The sequence below is a fragment of the Thermobia domestica genome, chromosome 1 (assembly GCF_964235325.1).
Source record: "Thermobia domestica chromosome 1, izTheDome1.hap1.1, whole genome shotgun sequence".
Lineage (NCBI taxonomy): Eukaryota > Metazoa > Arthropoda > Insecta > Zygentoma > Lepismatidae > Thermobia > Thermobia domestica.
The window spans coordinates 24,297,532-24,320,378 of record NC_137454.1 but is presented as its reverse complement, the minus strand read 5'-3'; the positions used below and the strand labels follow the sequence as shown (position 1 = coordinate 24,320,378).

Here is a 22,847-nt window from a genome sequence, read left to right as displayed (position 1 = left end):
TTAACATCCCATGATTATTCCTTTCAGGCTAAGGGAGATGATGATTAAAGCAAGTGAATGATAATGAAAGAATTGGTGGAATGAGAAAGTGGGAGGAAACAGGAATACCACCGAGAAAACCCACGGGCACAGTGTTGTCCAACACAAACTTACTGGGACAGGGATCCCACTCTGAGCCTCCGTGCTCCCAGCTACTTAGACAGATAAGACTTTATAGATGTTTCGAGTATTTTTTTGAACTTACGATATTACCTGCATCTATCGTCACATGCACAACAAATAAAACAATCAATAAAGAGTGTGCTGCAGTGTTTTGTACGTAGTTGGAATATAGAAATTATATTTAAATCTCACACAGCAAACCTTGATATTTATTACATACGATAATGATATTGTAGCAATAATATTACTTATGAAATACAAACTAACGTGTAGGCAAGAATTAGTTACTGTGTTGAAAATATGGATATTACAATCCATAATGTATCACCCTTCAAAATATTTATTGTCCATAAGTTAGCCACGTGTCTAAGTTAGCCAATTTTCAATAGAAACAATGGTGGACACTATGCACAAGTTTCACTGTATCTGCTTCTATTCATTCATGTTAATTTTAATTTTATACGTAAAGGTTGTCTACTGCATACTGAAGTCGTGTATCAGTGGTGACTTCATTCGTGTGACTTCTTGGCTGTTTACGTATTAGTACTCGAATACAACGGGTTTGCGGCCCCTCTAAACATTTGAAAAAAAGTGAAATGAAATCTTTGAGTTTTACGTCCCACGATTATGCCGGTTAGGCTAAAGGAGACGGTGATGATGAGTAATAAATGAAATGGTGGAATGAAGAAAGTGGGAGGAAACGGGAGAACCCCGAGAAAACCCACACACACGGTGTTTGTCCACCACAAAGTTCACTTGGCGGGGCTGGGATCGAACCCGGGACCCAATGCACCAGAGGTGAACACTCTACCACTGAGCCACCGCGGCCCCCTCTAAACATTTGTGTTGGTTTTGAGAATCCATTATGTGGATACAAGAATCCATTATGTGGATACAAGCACCCCCTATAAGATCACTACAGAAAAACTCATGCAACTATCAAACTAATGGTTCATCATTAGTTGCAAACCCAGTTACTTGTTAAAGAAGCTACGTACAGTTCTGTTCAAAAGAAATCCTGGTCTCTACCTTTCTCCACGTCAATGTTTACTCAAAACCATAGCCACATTTTACTAATGTAGCTTGCTAAGTGTGTCTGCGATAGCTGAAGATAACACGCTTTTGTTTCGTTCAAATTCTTCTATGAATGCGAGTACAGAGCTTTCCAAGTAAGGAAGGTGGCTACGATTTCGTGAACATATTTATGATAAAAATAAAATTCTAAGTTAAAAAGCAGTTAAGTTAAAAATTCTAAGTTAAAGGGAAGGGGGGAATTAAATATCATCTACTGGTATTTCTACCACTTGTCTAAAAACGTATTAACCAAGTATAACCACTCTAAAATTTTACCTCTACAATTTTAAGGATAAAAACGCGTTTCTATTTGAGTAAATACGATGTTCCTGCATAAAGAGCAAATAAAATACCTTCGATGTGGCAAGTACAGTAACGAGTATATGGCTCCACCAATACACAGCGGATACAGGATGTACGTTAGATATTTCATGGACTCAGCATCAAATTCTTCTGTCCTCGCTTCATCCTTCGTCGCAGTGCCATATTCTATGAATTTCCTCCCTTTGAAATTTATCTGGATACGAAGCACTTTCTTCACTTTCCAACACTGAAAGAGATCGAAAAAGAAAATATTTTAAAAGCTAACTTTTCATGATACTACTATACTAATGAACAAAAGAAAAATTTACAAACATGTTCGATCTTGTAAACAATCTCGGACGGGTAAGTAAAAAACAGGAATGGGGAGAATTAAGACCAAACGTTCAGAATGACCGTGTTTGTCAATGTCTAAGACACATTTCTTAAACTTTGAGATTAAGTCCAAAATTTGTGTGTGTTTTATATGCAGTTACAGAGATATCCATGATTTCAGTGTCAATAAGTATTCCCGATTCTTTGTTCTTTGAAGGCTTCTACGGTGTGCAATGGCATTCTAGTTAAGTACAGCTCAATAACTTAGTAAATGTAGTTTAGGCACAATCGCTTTATTTACAATTTCATACTATGTATGCTTTTTTCCTGGACGTACACGCGCTTTAGATATTTCCAGATGAACGTGGGATTCTACATTTAGTTAACTATACATGTATTCAGTGGTGCTATTCAGCCGGTTAGCACCGGTTTTCTAGAACCGGTTGTTGAAATGTTTCGAGTCTGCGGAACTATTTGTTATACCCAGACATAACTGTAAACTTTACCCAGTTATACCCAGCAACCATAAATTTTAGTTTAATTATCTTTGTTTTCAGAATTTCTTACAGCTATTGGGTTAAACATATGATCTCTTAGAATAAGGTATAAGTTTGTATTTCTTAATCTCACATGCTCAATGGTATTAAGAATGAGGACAAGGTTCACATGAGTATAGTGGTGAGGGATATTTATATGTGAAACGCATAATACCATTATCAACAATTGTCAATACATTGCTGGATTAAGGTCTTTCTCATACTTTTTGACAACCATCTATCTTGGACAATTCGTTTCCAAGGTATTCGCAGTGCTATCTTATTTCGCCACACCACCCTGTATTAGGGTGCTGTGTAGGTCTCTACTTAGGGTGACCATACGTCCTGTTTTGACCGGGACAGTCCCGTTTTCGGGGCGTGTCCGGCCGTCCTGTCACTAGGTGGAAAAAAGTAGTATTTGTTCCGTTTTATGCAAGTGAAAGAAGTAAATAACAAACCCAGACCTTACGAGCATGGTGAGAGATACAGGTAGCTTGGCATCTGGTGGGCGAGAGTATTGGTTGGATTTTGGCAACACTGAAAAAGTCCGTAAAACGCAAGATGTTCGTTGTATACAGAAGGGCTTTTATTTATTTATTTATTTATTTTTATCGTGTATGCCCCTAGCAGTCTGTTGTGCAATTTAAGTGCGGAAACAGGAATCGTGTATTTGTTTCCAAACGTTGAGTTGAGTTGATTTTGAATTTAACGTTCCTTTCAGCAGCAAGGCTATATGAGACGTGGACCTACTGATTAACGTGGAATCCGAACCACATGAGCTCCCGCCGGGAATCGAACCCTGGTCTCCCACGCCAAAGGCGTCTACGCTAGCCGTTTAGCCACGAAGGAGCTCTTGTTTCCAGACGTGTGGACGAATGGCAACATCCAGATATTTTAAAATTAGTGATCCTTAGCTATGGCTATCCCTACACTCTGATAAATAATTTATGCTTAGTACACACGGAATTAATTGACTCATCTCCCCTTCAACCACACACAATGAGCACCCTGACGAGATGGCAACACTGAACCTCTTAAGATAGTAAACCTGATTACTGAATGCAATAGGAACTTCAAGCAAGTACGATTGGAGTAATTTACGTACTCAATTAATTATCCGTCTTAGAAACTCTTGAGTTCATATCTTCGTCATACAATACAAAACGTTTCAATAACTGCCATTTGTACGTAATATACGTTGTTTGCTCGACACAAAAAGTAAATTTTAATTTTTGTCTAATAAAAAAAAAAAAGTCTGATTAAACTACAAAATAGGTAATCATGTTACAATAATTTAAACTGAATTTTAAACTACAAATTTGGTATCTGTTTTACAAATTTTGGTAGTTTATTACGCCTATATAGTTTTATTCCTATCTGGAAATCTTGCGTACGAATATGATTTATGATTTTAGTGTTATGTTCGTTTACACTTCGAATTTAGTGAAAAATTTCGTTTCCACTAAATATGTTTGCAGATATTATATATATATGAATGTGCCTGTTTTCAGAATATATACCTAGGTATATACAGACAGTGGTCTACATTTTTTTTTTTAGTTGCCCCATTTTTAGCTGTTAAAATTATGGTCACCCTATCTCTACTTGTCACTTAAGGTACCCAGTAAAAAGTTTGCTTTTGTCTACCTTGTATGAATTGTTTCCTAAGAGTTAGATCTATCCATTTACTATCTCCTCTCTCCTCTCTCTCTCTCTCTCTATATATATATATATAGGGCCGGATTTAGAGGGGGTGCACCAGTGAACGTGCACCCCCCTTCGTTGTAAATATAGACTATCTAAAATGAGAAGCTACCAGTAAAAATAGCAACACTTTTCGTAACTTTCTGCCGTCATATTTCCGTTTGGGGCTTAAAAGGAAGCAGAGCTTTGCAAAGACAAGACAATAGTTTAAGTCGATTTTCTGAAGGTTAAAGGAAAAAGATTTATCAAACAAAACAATATAACATTTGTCAAGTAGAGAAAACATAAGCCAGAAAGAGAGAACTTTTTTTCCTGCATATCACTTCCGACCCTCTTTAAGATACTCCCCCTCCCCCGCTCTTTATACTAGTGTTGTCAGGAACAAAGAATATTGTCACATATCACTCTGAACAGTTTGTGTGATTGGTAGTTGTTGGTGCAACCCCCTCAGAAAATCCTGGATCAGACCCTGTATATATATATATATATATATATATATATATATATATATATATATATATATATATATATATATATATATAATGAGTTTTACGGCCCACGGTTATGCCGATTAGGCTAAAGGAGACGAAGATGATGAGCAATGAATGAAATGGTGGAATGAAGAAAGTGGGACGAAACGGAAGAACCCCGAGGAAACCCACACACACGGTGTTTGTCCACCACAAAGTTCACTTAGCGGGAGCAGGGTTTATACTAGGGACCCCATGCACCAGAGGTGAACGCTCGACCACTGAGCCTACGCGGCCCGTAAATATATTTATATGCTGTAGAACCGGTTGTTAAAAAGTTAGAATAACACCACTGCATGTATCTAGCTAAACTATTACTTTGTAATATACATAAAACTAGCAGTGTCACGTGTATGTATACACCAAGTAAAAGAGTTCGGTTTTTATGGCGTGATTTTTTAAATTATCATTGAAACCGGAAGTGATAGTACATTTATACCACTTCCAGTTTTAGTAGAGAGATTAGAGATGGAATATATTCTTGAGATGTTGCTACTTGTTACCATTTGCACTCTACAACGACCAACATTAAAACCGGAAGTAGTTGATTTCTGTCACTTCCGGCTTCAATAGAGAGTTAAGGGAGAAGATGGTACCTATCCTTACAATGCTATAAACCAATAAACCACTTCTTGCTATCTGTTAACGTTTTAGCTCTATATAAATCAACATTGACACCAGAAGTTGAAGTTGATTTCTACCACTTCCGGTTTTAGCAGAGAGTTAAAAATATGGAGTATAATATATTCTTGGGACGCTTAATTGATTGCAAAGGAACGCTTCTCTCTATCTATTACCATTTTTGATCTACAGCTATCAACTTTAAAACCGTTTTTTTTTTAAACCATTTCCGGGATGAATATTGGCTCCATAAAAGGAACTCGATTCTTAACTTCCGACCCCTTTACATTCTCACTAAATTTGATGATACTTCATCATGTAGTCCTTGATTTTTTTTTAAAAAAAAACTTAATAATACGCAGTGGAAATATTTCTCAAATTGAATATAGAAAATGGGATTCGTCTTAATTGGCGACGAATACAGCACACTAATGAAGTTCTATTTCCTTATGGTGGTTCAGTGGCGAGTGAGTGTTATCTGGTCACTGGAGTTAGAAGTACCCAGAAAGCACAATCTAATTTGTTGTTAAAATCCAGTATCAAATATTTATTTTTTTAAAAGTTATTATTTTATACGTACAAACTTTACGCTATTTTTTCGATATATTTATCGTAGATTGTATCAAGTTCTTATATTTCCTCATGGAACTTTGCTACAGTTCATTCTAAAACGTGTTTACTGTTTTCTTCACACACTTGGAACAATGGCTGTAGAATGTTCCGGAATTTCCGTTATAACGCTCAGTAAAGTAATTTTCTTCATGATGTTATTAATTACTCATCCGAGAGTTAATTCATAGTAACTTTTACATTTTCACGAAAATAGAGAAGATTCAACCAGATTCAAGGTAATCAGAATCAAGGTACTTAAGTATTTAGAGCTAATTCAATGTAATAAGAGCCAAGGAACTCAAGGACTCAGGGATAATTCAATCTAATCAGAGACAAGGAACTTAGGGCTAATTCAATGTAACCAGAGTCAAGCAACTTGAGGACTTAGGGCTGATACAATGTAATCAGAACCAAGCGACTTAAGGACTTATAGCTAATTCAATGTAACCAGAGCTAGGAACTTAAGGATTTTGGGCTAATTCAATGCAATTTGAGCCAAGAAACTTACGGACTTCTTACGGATTTAATGTAATCAGAGCCAAGAAATAGGGCTAATTCAATGTAACCAGAGCCAAGGAACTTAAGGACTTAGGACTAATTCAATGCAATCAAAGACAATGTCGATGGCAAAAAAAGAAGTTCCCGGTAAAGGAATAAAGCACGGTACTACCGAGGTCGGTGGTGCTGACCCATAATTCAGATTTGGTTATAGATTACATCTATTATTACAAAAGGGTTTCCCCCCCCCCCCTCATCAACCTTGTAATTCGCACACTGTCCACAGATGTAGACATGAAGCGTCAAGAACATTTTTTACACAGCGTCTGTGGTAACAACAATATAACTCGTGGTACCAAAATATTTACGGAGTAGGTTACATGCTGTTGCTCGTTAACAAGGAACACTGAAAGATTTTACAACTGATTTGAACATTTCTATTGTTTTATGCATTATAAACGTATGGTGAATTAATATTTTACTTGTAGTTACAAATTGCTACTTTATTGGTTAAAGCAAAAAAAAAAAAAGTAACTCGAGGGAAATCGAACCCGGGACCCCTTACACGTGAGCCGTAGATACCTCTTACTCTGTCACGCCGTGACTTGGTAACTTTGCGCGTGGTATCATGTATAAGGCGATTCGGAAACTTTAAGACGCTATTTTGGGCTATTGCGCTCTCCCAGTTTGTAATATTAACTCTTTAAATGTGCACTACTACCTCGCGAAAGATGGTCCCGAAATTCATTTACCAAAGTCTGCTTTCTCCTTGTAAGTGGGTTTTGTGGTGGATAAACCCCGTATGCGTGGATTTTCTCGAGGTTCTCCCGTTTCCTTCCCACTTTCTTCATTCCACAATTTCATTCTTTTTTCATCACCGTCTTCTTTATCCCATACACAACACAACTGCAGGACGTAAAACTCAATTAATTGAAATGAAATGCTAATTTAATGTCCCATTGTTACGCCCTGTAGGTTAAAGGAGACGGATGATTAATGAAAATGAATGATCATGAAATTAAATTTTTCGTGCTTTCCCACCGGAAATCGAACCCAGGACCATGTGCACCAAAGGCACACACACTAGCCATTAGACCAGTGGAGACGGCGAATTCATTTTTAATTATTTCGTAGAATACAAACATGAAGATGGTTCTGGAACAGTGAATTTCTTAAAGTAGAAAACACCTCTCAAACTTACCTCTATGAGTGTTCCAATTCCACTCGGCACTAAAACAAGTAAGGACGTCTCTTCATCTACAAGGAACAAGAAGATTACAAACTGGCTAAAGGCACGCCATAGGACAGTACGAGATGACAACCCAACTAAATTTTTTCGTCGCTTCCAAAATACTATGTCATTCTTAAAGGCCAGAAAATCAAATAACATCTGAAACGAAATAGAAAATATTATATAGAATAGATGATTCACTTCTTTGACAGAATAAAGAGGAACAAGAAAGCCACTAATTTCAACTGATATCATTCTTATATGTTAGTTAACACCAGTACACATTATGATAATTAAAAGAATTTCTGACTGATCTCTTTGTTATATATATATATATATATAAAACAATTTCTTATTATAATCAGTGACCCAACTTATCTTCTTCGGCTGGTTAATTTAAAAGTGGAGAACTCTTGTTTCAGTGAGGTGCACCTGATTTTGCTTGTAAACGAATGTTTCTCCTTATTATTGAAAAACAAATCTCTCCATAAAATACGACTTTTTTGCTGTTCCCGCGCTTGAAACACCACCTTGCCGAGCAGGAAACTATGTCAAAAGCTATTGGTTAATATAACTTTCTAATTTATATGAACCAATGCTTTCTGACAGTATTATTTTCTTTCGGGTGTAGAAGCAAATGCAGAAACAAAGAAAGAAAAAAAAACTAAATGCATGGAAAGTCACCGGGATCGTAATACTCCAAATTTCGATGAGTCAAAATATTAAATACTACTTTCGACAAAGTGGATACTTTCAAATGTCTACGATCAATATTAACAACCCAAAACCATACCCATGAAGAAATTAAATGCAGACTGAAAGCAGGGAATTCGTGTGATTATTCACTCAAAAACTTTTGTCGTCATGAATTCTGTCGAGGAATTTGAAGCTTAAAATATCCAAACGATAATCATCCCTTTTGTGCTGTATAGTTGTGAAACATAGTCGCTTACTCTGAGGAAAGAACACAAACTGAAAATATTTGAGAATAAAATCAAGAGACGAATATTCGGACCCAAGAGGAAGAACGGGAATGGGAAGTGACGGACACCTCATAACGAAGAGCTGCATAATTTATACCGTATACCTAACACTGTTCGGGTCATCAAATCTAGAAGGTTTCGGTGGGTAGGTCATGCAGCCAGAATGGAAGAAGGTAGTAACGCTTTCAGAGTTTTGACTGCAAATCCAATCGGAAAACGTCAATTAGGAAGACCTAGGCGCAAATGGAAGAATATTAAGATGGATCTCACAGAAATTAGGAGTACAAAGTAGAAACTGGATCCAGTTGGCTAAGGATGGAAGTCCATGGAGAGCTTTTGTGAACGCGGCATTGAACCTTCGGGTTCCATAGGCCATACAGTTAGTTAATTAGTTATTATTTTCTTCTGGCGGGAGCATCAAAAGCATCACACGGTGTAAAGATAAATTGTTTTCAATAACAAAGGCAAACATCTATTACACAAACAGAGATAAGTACATCTCATGGAAAGAAGAGGAAACTGTTTTTAACTTTCAAATTATCAAAAGAGGAGAATAAGAGAGCTCTCCGAATCCAAAAACGTTACAGAAAACTATTGATGAACGCTTGCTATAGACAAACCAACGAATATCAAGTTCAATGTTCCGAGCTCTTTCTTTCTTAATAAAAATTGCTGTAGGGGATGATAGAACAATAGAAAGAAATGCAGAGATCTTATTAAACGCTTGCAGGGACATGGGTTTAGAAGTAAATGCAGAAAAAACTAAATACATGGAAGTGCGTCGGGACCGTAATACAGCAAATTATGGATGCGTTAAAATATTAAATAATACTTTTGATAAAGTGGATAGTTTCAAATATCTAGGATCAGTATTAACAGACGAAAATCATATTCACGAAGAAATGTCGACTAAAAGTAGGGAATTCGTGTTACTATTCGGTTCAAAATCTCTTGTTGTCGCGAATTCTGTCGAGGAATCTGAAGCTTAAAATATACAAAACAATAATCTTGCCTGTTGTTCTGTATGGTTGCGAAACATGGTCGCTTACTCTAAAGGAAGAACACAGACTGAAAGTATTTGAGAACAAGATCCTGAGACGAATATTCGGACCCAAGAGGAACGGAAATGGGGAATGGCGGAAACTTCATAACGAGGAACTACATAATTTATACGGTTTACCCAACATTATTAGGGTCGTCAAGTCTAGGAGGCTTAGATGGGCGGGTCATGTAGCTAGAATGTAAGAAAGTAGAAACGCTTTCAAAGTCTTGACTGGAAGACCAATCGGAAAACGGCCATTAGGAAGACCTAGGCGCAGATAGGAGGACAATATTAAGATGGATTTCGCAGAGATTGGAATACAAAGTAGAAACTGGATGCAGTTAGCTAAGGATAGAAGTCAGTGGAGAGCTCTTGTGAACGCGGCATTGAACCTCCGGGTTCCATAGAGCTAGTTAGTTTAGTTTGTTAGTTAGTTCAATACATTCCATTATTGCGGCTCACTCCTTCAAGAACAGTAGTATTATCATTAAATAATAATAACATAAATAAATAAATAACACTGACACTAAAAGTTGCCACTTATCTGGCAACACTGTACCAATAAACTTGTCTGTGAGTGTTTTATTCAATAATATAAACATCTCTTCTTTGTATAAAAATTTACAAAGAAGATATATATACCCGTATATGCATACTGAAATAAGGAAGTTGTTGTCCTCTACAGAGTTATATTTGCAGATCTTCAAATTGACAATCTCGTCTTTTAAAATACACTGTGAGATTTCACATTTTCTCATTTATGTTAATGATAACACAACCGACTCCTACAATACAAACACACTAATTAATTAATTAATTCTGTAATTAATTAATTAATTAACAAACCTCCTGGAGCAACTGTCCTTCAGGGACCATGGCCTATCAGCCGACTCGTGATACACGTAGCTTTCGGGGTGATGTCCAAATTTATGTACAGCGTGTATTATGATTCCCTTCGGACGCAATTTAAAAATAAAAAAAACACCAACCAACGCCCTAGCTGCACTCGAATACCGTTTCTCGTGAGATTAGTGCAGTTAATGGAGTGCAAGGTCGGGTCAATGAATAACCGTTCGTAGTCATCGGATGGCGTTCAGCATTTTGGCGTCCACGTAACGTTGTGTGGACAAATAAGAAGCTACTTGAAAGGAAGAAGTAGTAAATTCCAGTCTGGAAGACAACATTAACGGCAGGGGAGCCAGCGTAGTGAGGATAATTGAGAAGCCACTTGAAAGGAAGAATTAGCAAATTCCAGTCTGCAAGCCAGCATTAACGGCGAGGGGAGGAGATCTGCTGAGAATACTTCACCCCACAACTATGAGTGCCTCAAGGCGGATGCCGAAGGACAGTTGCAACAGTTATTATTATTATTATTATTAAGCAACCAAGACAGACACAGCAGAACGAAGCAAATTATTAGTTACTAAAATTCATCAAGATTTTCTAGAATAGCGCAGCGAATTAAAGTAGTTTCGTTTTTTCTCCGTTAGGAAAACCAGTGTCTTGATTTACAGTGTGTAGGAGTGGACAAAAACTGTACTTACATGTAATGCTGCAACAATAATAGTCACGAATAAGAAGTACAGATTGGTGTCAGCAAATATTCCTTTCACTTCATCTGTATCCTTCTCTGTAAAACCAAAGGAATGCATCGACGAGAGAGAGTTATCAACATGCAACCATAGCCTGGAAAAAGACGGAGGAGTTAGTTTTGCATCGTAATATGACTAAACTCTTATGCTATACATTAAATCAATAATATAAAAATATTTCAGTAAAGTTACGAACATACTTCGGCACGCAAAGTGTTAAAACCGCCCACGAGCACGTTTAATTATGCGGCGCGCAGTTAGTGCACAGACTTCCGACGTCATTATTTCTGACTTCCTAAACTGAATTTCGCATCTCCATCTTAATTCTACAGGGTGTTCAGAAAGTAACTATGCAGTTCATAACGCCGTATTTTATTTTCCATAAACCACTTTAAACAACTGGAATTAACTGGAAGCTAAACTTTAATGTCATGGAAGTTATAAGAGATGCTGCAAGTGATCCCCTTGCTAGAAGTGATCAAATATGTTAAACAATGGAAAACGTATCACTAAATGACAATTATATCAGTCATCACTTAGCATACCATAACAAGGCACTGCATAGTTACTTTCTGAACACCCGGTAGTACATTCCCAGTTACCTCCGTTATCTCACAATGCTACGCCAAGGATGGAAATTCTTATTCATATTTCACTTGGAATTACTTGCATCAAATACATATCCACTATACAGGAAGTATGCCACTGAATTTTAATCTATATATATATATATAAATGAAAGTAATTATGTTTGTGCCTTATACCTCTTGAACCATCCGATCGATCTCGATAAAATTTTCAACATGGATAAGGTTTGAGAATGGGATGGTTTTTATCATTCCGCTTTGACGGTGCAACTTACGGGAGGAGCAGGGGGAGATATTTACAAATGATCGAAAATGACCGATATTAGTTGCCGAATCCATAGTTTTCGGGGTCATTGAGATGAACAGTGACACTTTCGATGCCATTTAAATCCAAATTCAGAGTCGGAACTTGGGAAGGGAAGGGGGATATATATACAGTATATACAAAAATGATCGAAAATGACCAATATTACTGTTGAATCCATAGTTTTCGAGGTCGCTGAGATGAACAGTGACACTTCCGATGCCGTTTAAATCCAAATTCAGCCCGCAACTTGGGATGGGGAGGAGGGAATATATAAAAACGATCGAAAATGACCGATATCAAAGAACGCTTTAGTAATAGTAAAAAACTGACTGAATAACGGAGCATATTACTAATTTCTTTTATTTTAACCCAGCGAAGCGAGTACTTAACGCTAGTACATTCGAAAGAAGAAAAGATGATCTGAAAACAGACTAATATACTGAAGGAAGAGAACAGCAGCTCGATCGAACGGAAAAGCAATGAGGAAGCGCTAGAGACAATAAAAGGAAAACGAACGATGTTGGATATCAATGGAAAGAGAAACTGGCTGAGGAACTGTCTCAGAAGAAGTACCCTCATGGGCTATCACAAAAAGATACAGAGAAAAGAAAAAAGTCTGCAACAGTCAATGTATATGGATTGACCACGTGAAAAAGAGATTTTGACTGTAGCGGCGTTGTACCTAATCAGAAGTAGGAAAATATGAAAAATGAAAAAAAAAAAAGAAATCTTTAAGTTTTACGTCCCACGCTTATGTCGGTTAGGCTAAAGGAGACGGTGATTATGAGAAATAAATGAAATGGTGGAATGAAGAAAGTGGAAGGAAACGGGAGAACCCCGAGAAAACCCACGAGCACGGTGTTTGTCCACCACAAAATTCACACGGCGCGAGCTGGGATCGAACCAGGGATCCTAGCACCGGAGGTGAACGCTCTACCACTGAGCCACCGCGCCCCCCTTGAAAAATATGTTTGCCAATAGATGGTACTCTGTGATTCCCAGTTTGCACTTGTAGCGAACGGTGCCGCATGCTGTTTTCTCAGTTGAGGCAAATTGTTTAGTGCGGTCGAGTGCATTATGGATTCCTTCAGATGAATTGATCCTCCAACCTGCTGAAAACATTTCGATAGAAATTTATCAAACATCTGCCGTACAGCCCCGACGTCTCCCCATGTGATACCCATATATTTAACTTCTTAAGAAAAAGTCATAGAATGGTCACCGGTTCACCTGTGACAAGCAAGTGCTGAACACCGTGAACAATAGATTCATCACCAACCCAGAAGTTTCTACAATGAAGCCATTCACTCCTTTCTCACATGCTGGGATCAGTGCACAAATATCAAAGGCAATTATTTGTAAGTGTAAATTTACAGATTAACTGTACTTCACATATTCTGTAACAAACTATTTTTAAAGATATAACCGTAATCTCCTTTTCATTTGGACAAACCTTATAAAAACAGATAAGGTACGCTGAAGATCATAACACATGGAAGCATCTCAATTTGAGACAAGTGATCTTCCAAACATGATAGCAACATAGATATGATGAAGATGTTGATATTGCCGAAACCTAACATTCGTGTAGTATTTTTACAGATACATTATCATAGATTTAACTCGGTATGTATACAAGAATAATAAGCAAAATAAAGTTAAATTGTATAAAGTAATAAAAGTCACATTGTTCCTACAGAAGGAAAAAAAAAAGCTTCAATACAATCAGAGGTAATGAGTTTTGCCAAATACATTTAACTCTTTCAAAGCATTACAATAAAAGTCTAATTTTCGCTGATAACTGTCAGCATTTTCAAAACTTAGATAAACAGCAGTATTCTGGTAGGAATGGAGAATATAGAAACTAAATGTTTACACTCATGAATAAAATGTCTCGTTGCTCCACAGAATACAAATCTGAAGCCTTTCTTCTTCTTCTTCAGTGGTTGGTGGCGATGGTGAAAGTGTCAGTGATGTTATTCGACCTTCTGTACAGAGCGCCAAAGACCAAAACTTAATTTTGGATTCCCCGTTCGAATGAAAGACGTCTTGCATGTCTGTCTCTCTCTACGAATGCTCAAGATTTTTTGATCAATTTCACTTGACCGATTTTACTTTTAGGTTTTGCGAGGCCCACTTTTCGAAGTTGTATAGCTAGTGTGTGTGTGTGTTACACTTTGTCATGCCTATATAAGCGTCTTGGCATCTGCATGAAATTTCATAGATACATGTGCGCTCGAGCGGACTGGTGAAGAAACTTTTATAACCTGTTAAGTTCCTCTCGATGGAAGCACTAAGTGCTGTATTAAGTTCTCGATGGGAGAACTAATGCTGTATTAAGTTATTCTCGATGGGAGAACTAATGCTGTATTAAGTTATTCTCGATGGGAGCACTAATGCTGTATTAAGTTATTCTCGATGGGAGCACTAAATGCTGTATTAAGTTATTCTCGATGGGAGCACTAATGCTGTATTAAGTTCTCGATGGGAGCACTAATGCTGTATTATTATTTTCGATGGGAGCACTAATGCTGTATTGTTATTTTCGATGGGAGCACTAATGCTGTATTAAGTTATTCTCGATGGGAGCACTAATGCTGTATTAAAATTATGCTTCCTAAGATTTCAGGAAGCATAATTCTGATACAGCATTAACAGGTTATAAAAGTTCCTTCAGCAATCCGCTCGAGTCCGCAAGTATCTATGAAATTTCATGCACATGCAAAGACACTTATATAAGCATGACAAAGTAGAACACACTCACTAGGTTGACAGAACATATTCGGGATGCCAAACATAACAACGCCCCAACTCGAGCCTTTCAGAACATACTATTTAAAAATAAATGTGGTATTGCAAGTTCTTTTTAATATGTAAATTTGAAATTTATAATTACCTGACGTACTGCCAATTGAGGGAGAAAGGGGGGGGGGGAAGGGAAATGCTGGGTTGACAACACCGTTAATCTAATGATATTGTAGAGTATGTCAGATGATGTTTCCCTGTCAATATTTGCAGGTATACGAAATTTAAGTGATTTATATATATATATATATATATATATATATATATATATATATATATATGGGGTGTTTCAAAAAACAGCGACAACGTTTGGGATGTCTCTTGACACCAAGATAACACAAACAGTACAGACAAACCTGGGTGCAGAAATCCGTTATTTCGGAGTTATAGGCTGCCGAAAACATGAAAAAAAAAATGAACTGTAAAGGTCCACACCTCCAAAACTATGGGACCTATCGTAGTCGGGTCGAACTTCACTTAGAAACTAGCATGTGCCCTATCCAAATATCCGTCTCAGAATCGGGCGGTACTTCCGCAACATTTTTTATAGAGGCAGTTGGTGAGCATTTCAAATTACATGTCCGTAGCCAAACTCTTATCAAAATTGTTGCGTGTGTACCGCAAGTTTCTGAAACATGTATTTTTGGATAGGCACATACTAGTTTCTAAGTCAAGTTTTGACCCGACTGTGGTAGGTCCCATGGTATTGGAGCTACTGACCTTTAAAGTTTATTTTTTCATGTTTTCGGCAACCTATAACTCCGAAAGTTCGGCAACCTATAACTCCGAAATGACTGATTTCTGCACCCAGGTGGATCTATACTTTTTGTCTTATCTTGGTGTCAGGAATCACCTCCCAAACGTGTCGGTATTGTTTTGAAACACCCTGTATATATTTTTCTACGCATGATCTGAATGATTTGTAAACGATGGGATTATTGGTCTTCGGCCCTAGAAATTAACTACGCAAGGAACATTTATTTATATTTTTAAAAACTCACCTCCACGCTCTCTAAGGACAGATATTTGTGAATAATCATATCCGATATATGCATTTCAAAAGCTAATCAGTCTTGTGCTTCTGGCAGCAAAAGATTGTGAATTATTTCCATTTCATCCCACTATAGCAGATGATTAATCACGAATATCTGTCTCCAGGGTACATGGAACTGAGTGCTAACGATATAATCAACTTGAGAACTTGAAAAAAAAAAAAAAAAAAAAAAAAATTTACCCTCCACAATTCACTTTCAAATCAAATTTTCGATGTCGTGTGGAAAGCTTGGTCTTGTCACTTAAAGAAGAAAAGGTAAAGAATTACGTACGAAAAATACAATATAATTGAAAAAAAAAATCTTAAAGATGCGCACGGATGGAATACGATTAGCTACTATTTCTGTTTTTAAATAACCTCCATTTCACTTTTAAAAAAAATGTATGATCTTAATCATGGATAACAAAGCATTCTTTCACATTTTGTATTCTTTTTTCTTTCCCTATTTCATTGTATTTCCCTCTTTTCACCAGCTTCTCTTTAATAAATGTGACAAGACCAAGACCAAGACCTGCAAAGAAGATGGAAATAGCGTTCTCACATACATTCTAATGTCTTATTAATCACTGTAATGTTACCTACCAGATGTACAGGAAAGTAGTCATAATGAGAAATACACACAGGAGTTACGTCAGGTTAAATAATAATAAAAAAAAAAAAAAGTTATAAAACTATTTTACATGTTTCTTACCTTAATTTTCCAAACGATATTGGCGTATAACTGAATGTCATATCAATCTCTTTGGTGTCTTGTTTGATTTCAACCAAATCACGAATTCGGTCATTTAGCGTATCATGTTGGACTATGGGTAAAAAATCGCCCTTTGGAGATAGTCTGAGAAGGAAAGAAAGTAAAGAAAATAATAATGCAATACTTGCGTTACACACGTAAATTGATAATAAAAGAAAAAGTTTTTATACAAGAATTAACATATCGTGAATTCAATCTTCTTAGGATTAATTAAAGACAATTAATTAGTTGATTTGTTGGTTGGTTGGACTGGAAGTTTACCATCCCTTTCAGCAGCGAGGTTATACGAGTGTGGGCCTGCATCTTAATGTGGGATCCGAACCATGAGCTCTGGTCGAGATTCGAACGCTCGTCTCCCACTTTACACCATGATTTGACTTTGATTACAAAAAATAATTTCCAAATTAAACAGACTACCATTTTTACCTACTGCCAATATGTATGCCAGGTCTTTAGCTAGGCCTACCACTATCCCAACCGGAGAGCAGGAAAATGCCACCACCCACCCACAACAAACAAAAATAGAATTTAAAAAAATAAATTAAAAAAATGAAATAAAATTTAAAAAGACACAATATTCGAACCATAATTTTAAGGATCTTGATCAACATTGCCTAATCAACTTACAAGATTAAGGGTATTTGATGATAGGATCTGCTATAAAATCACTCACAGCATCCCCAATATAAAAGTCCTGGCCCAAAATGAAATTTCCTGACCGGTAGATACCCTGAATAAAGTTATATATAAAAAAAACAACAGACAATACCCATGTAAGAATTTATATAATAGAACAAACAATAAATTTAAATATAATAAAGGGATGAAAAATATACAGAGGGTAGAGTAATAAAAAACAGAAGTATTCTAAGGAATATTACATTCCGAATATAAACGACGGGGTAAGTAATATTTAACGTCCTCTCGCATTGATTTACGTTAAACAGAATGTTAATGTGTGTTGATAAAAATAACAATATATTATTATTATTATTATTACCTGAGCACGCTCATGATTTCCATGGGTATATTGTCCCTTGGGAGCTTGACTTTATCTGTCATTATGGTCACTGTGACGGACTTCCTAAAATGTGACACGGGGACTTGAGAACGGGCTACTCGTTTTCCCTTCTTTTGCTTAAAAAAAGAAGTAATAATAAATAAATATACTTAATATATGTTGAAATTAATTACTACAAAAAATAACGGTAATTATCCAATAAACCTTTTTCATATACGGAGACCACATTAATTCTGCCAAACACAAGTATTACAACACTCAGATATATATATAAATATATATAAGGACAATATATAAAACCTTTATTTCTAATGTTCTGAGGAGCACAAACGACAAAATTACTTCTATTTCGTCTATTCTTAGCACTTCACTCTACACTTGGCATGCCAACATTAATTCAAATATCATTTTATCTATCAACATCCTCCCCCTTTTTCTTTATATATATATTAAGGTGGGTTGAATGCGGGTAACATTTTGGTGGAGTAACCAAACATGGTGAAATTGTCCTCCGTGGCGTTCTAATAGTGGGAAATAAAAGAATTGTGCATTTAAGTATTGTCTAGGGGGCCAACTTTGAACAGATGGATTTTATGTCAATTATAGCCAGATATGGAGTATATAATGTATAAGCATTTTGAACTGCTACCTGCAGTAGTATAGTGGTACAGATTGCGGACAACGTTAAATCGGAGCTCTATCCAGTTACAACTAAAATGTGTTAAAAGTAGTTCATGCCAGATTCATTTACAGATGACAACGTTAGCTTGCTTTTGTTGTGTTTTCGAGTGTGTTTCATGAAATTAAGGGTGTTATTGAACGCACAGGATCTACAGAGACTTTACGAGCGGTGATTTGTGATGGAACTCCTGTGAATACGAGTAACAAAAATGTAATAATCTCTACGCTGGAGCCATACCTTAAAAGCTCTCTGCAGTGGCTCGTATGCATGTTACATTATAATGAATTGACTCTCAGGAAAGTATTCAGTGTGCTTGATGGAAGAACAATTGGCCCAGCAAAGCATGACCATGCCCATTACTATGTTTCAACCTATTTCAGGCTCTGTAATTGATGTTCCTGAGCTATTAACGAAACGTCTAAGTTCTGGTCAGCTGTATTTACTAAGAATATGCGTATTAATTCAACAAAGGGCACAAAATTCAGATTCTAGTATTCTGCAATACTTGAAAACTGCACAGCTAGGTGCTTGAAGCCATGCACGATAGCTAACTAATGCTAACCGACTACTTCGATTGTACATTTCAGATGAATCTCCATCAGAGGAAGTGAAGTGTTTGGTACGATCGTACTAAACTTCTTTGCTCCTATATGATTCTATAGCCACTCCCATCTATACTGTCAAGACGGTGCAAAGAATTATTACTTCATGGTATCACTGTATCAAAAGAACTTCCTCCTGAGGACCAGATCATAATTCTCCCCGTCCTCTTAAATAACTCCTGTTTTTTGCAATCCTGAAGCCTTTGCTGATGAACAAGAAAGCATAAGAATATTTTCTTGTCGGCACATTCTTCAAGCAAGGAAGAAGACTCCCAGCAGTGTGTAAGTCTGCTGCTTTGATAAAAAAGCAGTTAAAAATCAATCACAATGCTACTACCTACACGGAACTAATAGACTGGGAGAGTATTCCCATCACCCCCTTCACACCTTTACTTGATGACATAAGCAGTGGCATTCTGGTTCGTAATCAACAAATTATTCTACCAAAGTATCCGTGTCATTCGGTCGATTTGAATGTAATGTCAAAGATGTATCCGCTGTTCGTACTAGGGTCCTTGGTCATTCTTCTCGACATAGTGTAATATTACAAACCAAACACTTTCGAACAGAAATACCTTTTGTACAGACGAAGTCCAATTTTGTATGAGTTTGTGCTGCCAGTTGCTTTAGCATGTAAGAATTTGAGAATATTACCTCTTCACTCTACACTGTGGTTGTAACTGAAAACACAACAAAAGCAAGCTAACGTTGTCATCTGCAAATGAATCTGGAATGAATTACTTTTAACACATTTTAGTTTGTAACTGGATAGAGTTCCGCTCTGACGTTGTCTGCAATCTGTACCACTATACTACTGGAGGTAGCAGTTTAGAATGCGTATACAATATGTACTCCATATCTGGCTTAATTAACATGAAATCCATCTGTTCATAGTAAAGTGCCCCCCCCCCCAAGGCCGTACGTAAATTCTTTTATTTCCTAAATGCACAATTCTTTTATTTCTCACTATCAGGATGCCACGGAGCACAATTTCATCATGGTTATCAACCCACCTTAATATATATAGATAGGCCTGTCCGCCATTATCATCCTCTGGGCTGTCCTTGACAACTGGACTCTCCCCTATATAACTCTAAGCACAAGTTATCCAACTGAGCACTGAGCTCCCCAATTGAGAATTAAGCTCCTCAAATTAGGTTAGAGCTCTTCTCCTGAGCACTAAGCTTCACTATTGAGCAGGAGGATCTATCTCTGAGCACACAGATCATACTGAAACTCAACACAAAGCACTTAGCTTCTCTTACGAACATCAAAGTTTTGCTTTCAGCACTAAGCTCCAACATCCAAACAGGATTTTTTGGTTCTTTAAATATCAACACTTCCCAATTTACGTAGATTCGAGATACATAGTCACGCCATTATTGAAATTAATTACCACACAAAATAATACCATTTATCCAATAAATCTTCCTTATATATATATATACATGAGTATTACAACACTCAACCATATAATTTTTTTAAAAAAATCTTTATTTCTAAAATATTCCGATAAACAGCAACTACAAAATTACTTCTTCTTCTATCTTGCTTATTCTTGCTACTTCATGCTAAGTTTGACATCCCAATACTAGTCATCTAATCGGCATTTTACTACCAACAATACATTGTTTTGCATAAATTAATATATATTGAATTCAAGGACATTCAACGAGTTTTACTATTCATTCAAGTTTGTATATAAAAGTTTACAATATTCATGGCCTCCGCCTTTCCTTTGAAGTCTTCGTCACGGCTGAAGAAATTAGGATGAAAAGTATTTCTTTTTTCCCTCTTTAATGGCTTTTTTTTTTAATGTCAAATTTTATTATCCATGTCTAAGGCTAAAGGGAAGAGCCGAAAGCTACTTTTTAACATCTTTACAGAAAAAAGAAAATGGTTAAATACGACTAACAATCTTAATTTATTAGTTTTTTAAAAGAAGAAAACAATACTAAAAAATAAATACTGATTTTTTTCCCTTATATTTGGCTTCTAAGTATAGCCTAAAAACTTGGCGTATTCTGATGCCAGAACACTTCCAGGCAAGTTTACTCTAGTTTTTCGAAAGTAAGGGATAAGATTAATGAAAAATACTTGAAACTCGATAAGTTTAAAGTCACTGGACTCGTTACTTCCCTTCCACACACGTACACCAAGTCACACCTAAATGAATTTCCCGAAAGTCAAAACAGTGTCTAATCGTCTTGTCACAAAATGGCCGAAAATGGTATGTATTCGCCGCCCCATTCAATGACAATTTCTAGAACACCAAAATTACTTTTCCAAAAGTTAAGAACTATATACCGTATCCACATTTGGATTTGATTGCAAGACAAGTGTATATATACTGAGAAAGCTTCCATAGACTACTGCATCCGTTGTATTCTGTGTCAAAGAGAAAAATCTCCATTATATGATTGTAAGAACTAATATATTTATGTATGGATGCTATCGGATGCATATTGATTTTTTTTTCTTACCTTATTTTTGGATAAGTGAATAGGTGAATCGAACACTAAAGGTAAAGTTTTATTCATTCAAATAGTTTACTGTTATAAATATTATGTCAATAAAAATTTGCGAAACGACAATTCTCTAAATATATATATATATATATATATATATATATATATATATATATATATATATATATTACATTAACATGTTAAAAAATGAACTCTGATATACTGAAGAGACTGTTTGAGTATTCCACAAGAAGTATTTACTGTTAGTAACTCTGCATAGTTGCTAACGTTGAATGCGCAAAAGACCGCAATCAAAAGCATTGAAAACTGGGAAAAAGGTTACGTTCTCACAAATGTCTGTACAAAATTACGGGGACTATACTGAACATTGTTCAACAACCCTTACAGTTTTATTAATAAACATAAATAATTCTAACTATATATGGGCGGTGTTATGCAATAACCAGTCAACCCACAAAATTTAAAAAAATGAGTTAACCCTGCTGGGGGGCTTCGAACATATGTAAGGAACATACTAAAAAAAATCCTGTAACGCATTTGCAATCGGTCTGCCATCTATGAAGAGAAAAGGCAACCCACATACGGTAATATTTTATGGGGTCGAGAAATCTATAACTGCGATTTCCCCAAAACTGACTCATTGTGGGTTGAATGGTTGTTGCATAACACAGCCCATATTGTGATAGAATAAGGATTCCCTCTTCAGATATTACAGGGTTTTTTCCCCCTGCACTGCAGATAAATGCTGGATGTTAAGTATAAACACGTGCTGTCATGTTTCCGATTAAGAAGGGTTGACCTAGTTGAGATCCACAAGATCCACAGGAGGAAAATATGTACGGACAGGAAACACGACAAGAGTAATGTGCAAATATGAATGATTAAGTTTGAAGCAGGAGAATCCAGTATATTGAAGAATAATCACGTACTGAAATACTAAATGGGCACGAAGTGCAACGAAAAATCGTATATATACGATCGAAAGTGATTGTAGACAGAGATATTCTGTGCAAACAAGAAAATATGAGAAAAGGCTTCAATGAGAGAGCGAATATGAACTGGTGTATATATACACACTACGACAAACTCTTATTAAACGTAAACGCCACTATTACCTCGTTTCTCTTTTATTAAACTATTTCCCAAATATCTTACGATATTGAATACCTTTAAAGATCTATCTAGTTTTCAGTAATACAACTATAATAAGCTTTTACCTCATTCCTAGGCTTCAACTACATTTTCTTAATAATCTCTCTTTGCATTGAGTATCTCTATCTACAACCACTGAATGGTATATACAATCTTTCATGACCTTTCTGGTCATC

The 22,847-nt window shown here is 36.3% G+C and overlaps 1 protein-coding gene across 2 annotated transcripts in view; it reads right to left on the bottom strand.

Moving 5' to 3' along the window:
• LOC145683803 (lipid scramblase CLPTM1L) overlaps positions 1-22,847 on the bottom strand; it is a 56,009-nt gene that overhangs the window by 13,918 nt on the left and 19,244 nt on the right. For both annotated transcript variants that reach the window (XM_081755395.1, XM_081755403.1), the window contains exons 5-9: positions 17,726-17,862; positions 16,666-16,809; positions 11,174-11,315; positions 7,575-7,763; positions 1,590-1,786 (exon numbers count right to left, since the gene is read on the bottom strand). In XM_081755395.1, coding sequence (XP_081611521.1) covers positions 1,590-1,786; positions 7,575-7,763; positions 11,174-11,315; positions 16,666-16,809; positions 17,726-17,862 — 809 coding nt within the window. The remainder of the gene's footprint in view (positions 1-1,589; positions 1,787-7,574; positions 7,764-11,173; positions 11,316-16,665; positions 16,810-17,725; positions 17,863-22,847) is intronic.